Source organism: Antrostomus carolinensis, unplaced genomic scaffold (assembly GCF_000700745.2).
Source record: "Antrostomus carolinensis isolate BGI_N321 unplaced genomic scaffold, ASM70074v2 scaffold37465, whole genome shotgun sequence".
Lineage (NCBI taxonomy): Eukaryota > Metazoa > Chordata > Aves > Caprimulgiformes > Caprimulgidae > Antrostomus > Antrostomus carolinensis.
Genome location: NW_010316370.1, coordinates 1 through 4,662, shown reverse-complemented (window position 1 = coordinate 4,662; position 4,662 = coordinate 1). Strand labels below are relative to the sequence as shown.

At 38.8% G+C, this 4,662-nt stretch overlaps 1 protein-coding gene across 1 annotated transcript; it reads right to left on the bottom strand.

Annotated features, from left to right (window-relative positions):
• Positions 1-586: 586 nt before the first annotated feature.
• On the bottom strand, positions 587-2,858 carry NCEH1 (neutral cholesterol ester hydrolase 1; the record flags this gene model as incomplete). Its single annotated transcript, XM_010168260.1, has 2 exons — positions 587-1,204; positions 2,687-2,858. Coding segments are annotated over 2 exons (790 nt in total), but the record flags the coding sequence as incomplete, so codon positions are not given.
• Positions 2,859-4,662: the final 1,804 nt, after the last annotated feature.

The following is a 4,662-nucleotide window of genomic DNA, read 5'->3' as shown; positions in this document are numbered from 1 at the left end:
CATCTTGACTGCCTAGAAGAGAGCTTTTTTAAAAAAATCTAAAGGAGTGATTTGTCTGTGCCTAAAAGCTAACACCTAAATCCATGCTTGACATTCAAATGCATGGCTCTGCTGTCAAAGGTGAGTGCTCACAGGTTCTTTGACATCAGATGCTCAACACTGTTGAAAACTAGCTCCCCCATTCTGACATATTCAGATGTAGATGTAGGTGTTTGGCTTTACCTCACCTCATTTGAAAACTGGGGCCTTTGTGCCTAATTAAGAGTCAAAGCTTGAAAGTTGCAGGCAGTTAAGAATGCTACAAGAATGCTGATCTCCCTGCTCAACATTTGCTTATGTTTGGCAATAGTTATCTGAAAGACAGTGGGGAAAAAAAAAAAATCAAAGTTTGTAAAAGTATTTCTCAAAATACTTTGCTGGGCAAGGCCACTGGAACTAGTGAATGCTGTAGTCAGTGGTCTGTACCCCCAGCAGCTGCAGCCGAGTGGATGAAGTCAATATTTGGAAAAGTGCACTTTTTCAGTGTTTGCTGTTCTACTGGACACCAGAGTGGAGCACCCCGTGTCTCCTAGAGAAGACTCTCTCTTCAGAGGTTTTCATCCAGCCATTTTATATAGCTGTTCCTGGTCTGAATGCCCGCAGAGAAATCAGTCGGCCAGATGGTGAATATCATACAGCCATGAAAGCAGTCATCAAAGTGATCGAGCGTGACTTCCACGCCGGCGTTCTCCAAGCGCTTGGCGTACATCACCCCGTCATCTCGCAGGACGTCATTCTCACAGGTCAGGATGTAAGTCTTTGGCTGCAGCTGCAGAGTTTCATTTTCTGCAAGGAGTGGGACCGCTCGTACATCAAGCAGCGCTGGTATCTCCTGGATGATTTCAGCCTTGCCTGTGGTTTGTATTACAGGCTTGTAGTTCTTTTTGAACGATGAAGGCAGTAGAGATGTCCAGTTCAGACGCCCTCTGAAAGAGAGAGCTTGGCCAACATCAAGAGCAGTGTGGTTGTTAATCAGCAGTGAGTGTGCCAAGTCGTAATTACCATTGAAATAATCTATCCAATAGTTGATCATGACATAACGAGGAAGAACGGGCATATTCATGTTCTGCTGATAAGAAGGTGTATTGAAGTCAAATGCCTGAAGGACTGGATAAATTAAGGCCTGCAATTTTGGTCTGATGGTCAAATGTTCATCTTTGCTAAGCTGTGGGAAGAATATAGGATAGAATTAGGATTATAAAGAAAATAAACATTACAATGTCAATATAGAACTTCATACAAGCAACCGTTCATTTGACATTTTTTAGGCTGAATTCTGCTTTTATGCAGATAATGTTGATCTTTTGTCTGAATTATTTATTAGAAGCCTGATCCTTTTCTTCTCTTCCAAGGATGGCCATTCAGGCAGACTCAGTATCCTGTCTCCAACAGAAAATCAGTGGCAGAAGTTTACTGAAGGATGTAAGAAGAAAAAAAAAACAGTGTGAAGTGGCATTTCGCTAATGCACTTCCCAGTTGAGCAATTTGCAGCTGAAGAACTTCCTGAATCAAAGGAGCTACTCTTGCTTTTAACAGTTTTTCATGGATTTTTCTTCCATGAATTTATCTATTAGGCTTTGTTAAGCATATGCAAACCGCAGTTTTCTCTTCATGTACAGAAGCACCTCTCTGTTTGACTTGAACCTGCCCTCTGCATTTGATTTGAGCCTACCAATTATAAATTTGGTGCTCCCCAATCTTTTTCTGGAATAATCCGCAAACATTTGTTTTGCTTCATCTTCTACACAAGTTACATAGTTCTCTATCATATCTCATCTTCTCTGTCTCTTTTTCAGGCTGAAGAATCTTAATGTGTTTAACCTCTCCCTGAAACAATCCTACATCAATGATTTAAAAAGAATTATGCATCAGGGAAATGATTTAGGAATGCTGCTTCCAAAACATGGTACTGTAACTTTTATCAGTCCTTGACATTGAAACTTTAGTGTAATTGTTCCCTATTAATTTTTCACCTTAATTCAATATTGCAAGGTCATCATGATAATCAGTTGCCTGGACATAGTATCTGCTTTCTTATCACCGATGGTTATGGCAATATGAAAAAGCTAATAATAATATTTCACTCAACCATGAAAAATATTATTACTTGCCCCAGGCTGTCTTTAAAATCTTTACTAGATTAAATTCAGATTACACTTAAACTGCAGATATACAAAAGAAATTTATTTAAAATTGCAAAATGCCACAGGAAGACGATTTAACAGAAGAATTAAGCTTCACTTATGGTACTTTTTGTCCTTCATTTGTATTTGAAAGAAATACAAACATATTTTCAGAGACAAGCATCTGAAAAATAGGAAGCTAAATTGATAAAATTATGCACGTACTTAAGTTACCTACTTAGAAAAATAAAGAATTCACCAGCAAAAGGTCATTTAGCTACTTGCCCTTAGAATCTGGCCCATAACAACTCGTAACTGTAGTAAGACATTGCAAGCGATGTGATTTGTATTGCGATTGACTCATTTTTCTTCTTTAAAGTGACTAGATGCTGGCTTCCTACCATTCTGGCTTTAGGGCTGGCACATCACCTTGTGATGATGCAGCACAAAGAATCTGTCAACCTACATGCATCACAGAATTAGGGAGCGTTGCAGTGTCATACATCACAGACACTGGATGTTACCTGCTGACACACAGCAGCTGCCAAATTTCCTCCTGCGCTATCGCCAGAAATTGCAATTCGACTTGGGTCAACCGAATACTCAGCTAAGACATCAGGCTGCAAAAAATGCTTAGTAGCACGAAGAGCATCATGGAACTGCTCGGGGAAGCACACCTCTGGCACCAGCCTGTATCTACAAAGAAAAAAAGATGAGACACAATTATTATTGCCAACGTACTTCTCTTTCAGGATTAGTAGGTGATATCAGGTATTACTTAACAGCAAATAAGTATTTCATTAGGATATAAATGAAGAGAAAAATATGAGGTATGTAATACTTATTTAAGACTTAATCTTATAATTAATGCTCTAATTCTGAAAGATTAATAGCAACCTAGCAGATACGAATAATACCAAGATAGCATAAAATTGTGCAGCACTTTCCTAGGATTTCCCAACAGAGGGTTTCATCGTACATCACAAAAATTAATGAATATTTAAAACACCCTTAGCAAGCAAGGGAATCGTTACAATCAGCCTGTTTTTGAACCAAATCCCCACCTTAACTAGTATGAGGGAGAGCAAGTCATATATGCTCAGCAGATTCCACTGAGCCAAACACCTGAGCAGTTCTGTTTCCTGAATTTTCACTTATGCTCAGGAGAGAATGAACCTTGCTACACCTCTGTGCATGAAACAAACAGTAGCCAAGAAGTGAAGTAATCAATTGGTTACAGTGCAACAGATTCAATAATTCCTCTCTTTTATTGAGGAGCAGGAATATACCCATTGTGCAGGTGGAGAGACTGAGGCACAGAGAGAGCAAACAGCCTGCCCAGGAACAGTCAGCAGCTGAGACCCATTCACGAGATTTTCTCAGTCGCTAAATAACAGTGCAGGAGAAATCTGTTCATATTTACTGAATAATCTGTAATCTAAGAGTTGTTACCAGGCCTTATGGTACAAAGCATGTCTTCTGTTTGTAGCTTTAAATCAACAGATTTTCCACATTCTCAGCAAGAGCCAAGCAAAACAAGCAAAACAAAATCCAGTTTTCTGATTCAAAATCTATTTTCTTCAGAATCTAAGCTAAAAAAAGTTTCATGTGCAGAGAAAAAATTAAACTTGGGTGACACAAAAAGTGCTTCAAACTCCGAATCCGACCTGCTTTCAGAAAGCAATCTATATATTGCATCAGCTACAAAGGAATATGAGAGAGCCTTTTGGGAACTCCTCGCAAAACTGGGTAACAGACTGTGCATGTATCATGAAAGTGAGATGTGCAATTAAACCAATGAGAAATATAATTAGTCTTCACTAATTGAGTACAAATGCCTTGACTAAAAGATTTAATGGCTAAGGAGAAGAAGCAAACAATAACTCAGAGAAACAGGCACAATTATACCACCATAAATCAGAAAAGGAATAATAAGGAACTTTTCAACACCCCTCGTCTAGAATAACCAACAGCTGCTTTTTTACTTTTCATTGTTTCTACTAATAACAAAGAAGTAAAAAAACCAAAGCGACCCTTTAAAGCACACTGTAAGTATTGAATGCCTAACATCAAGTCCATATAATTAAGTTGCAATTAGATCATAGAGCTTGGTATGTAATCAACTGCAGGTGGGAAACTTGAGTAGTTATATCAAGTGATTGGCTTTGCAAAACGAAATATTGAAGTTGACAGCAAGGATGGGAAAAGTAACAATGAAGTTGGAGTCATCTAGGTAATGTAGTTAGCTAGTTGAGAGGTTTGTAATTGTTTAGTGAGTTAAAAAAGCAGCCCTGCTTCTGGCACCCCAGCAGTCCTCTGCTCTTGAGTAGATGACTGGAACAGTGGGAGACTGAGAGAGCAGCAAGAAACTGACAGACTCCACGGTGTATTCTGGTTAATGAGCAGGGGTCAAATGATTTGATCATTTTTATGTTGCAGACCCTTACTCAATATGGCTTAGAAACTGTGGTTTGAAGACTGACTTTGGGGAAGTTTTTAT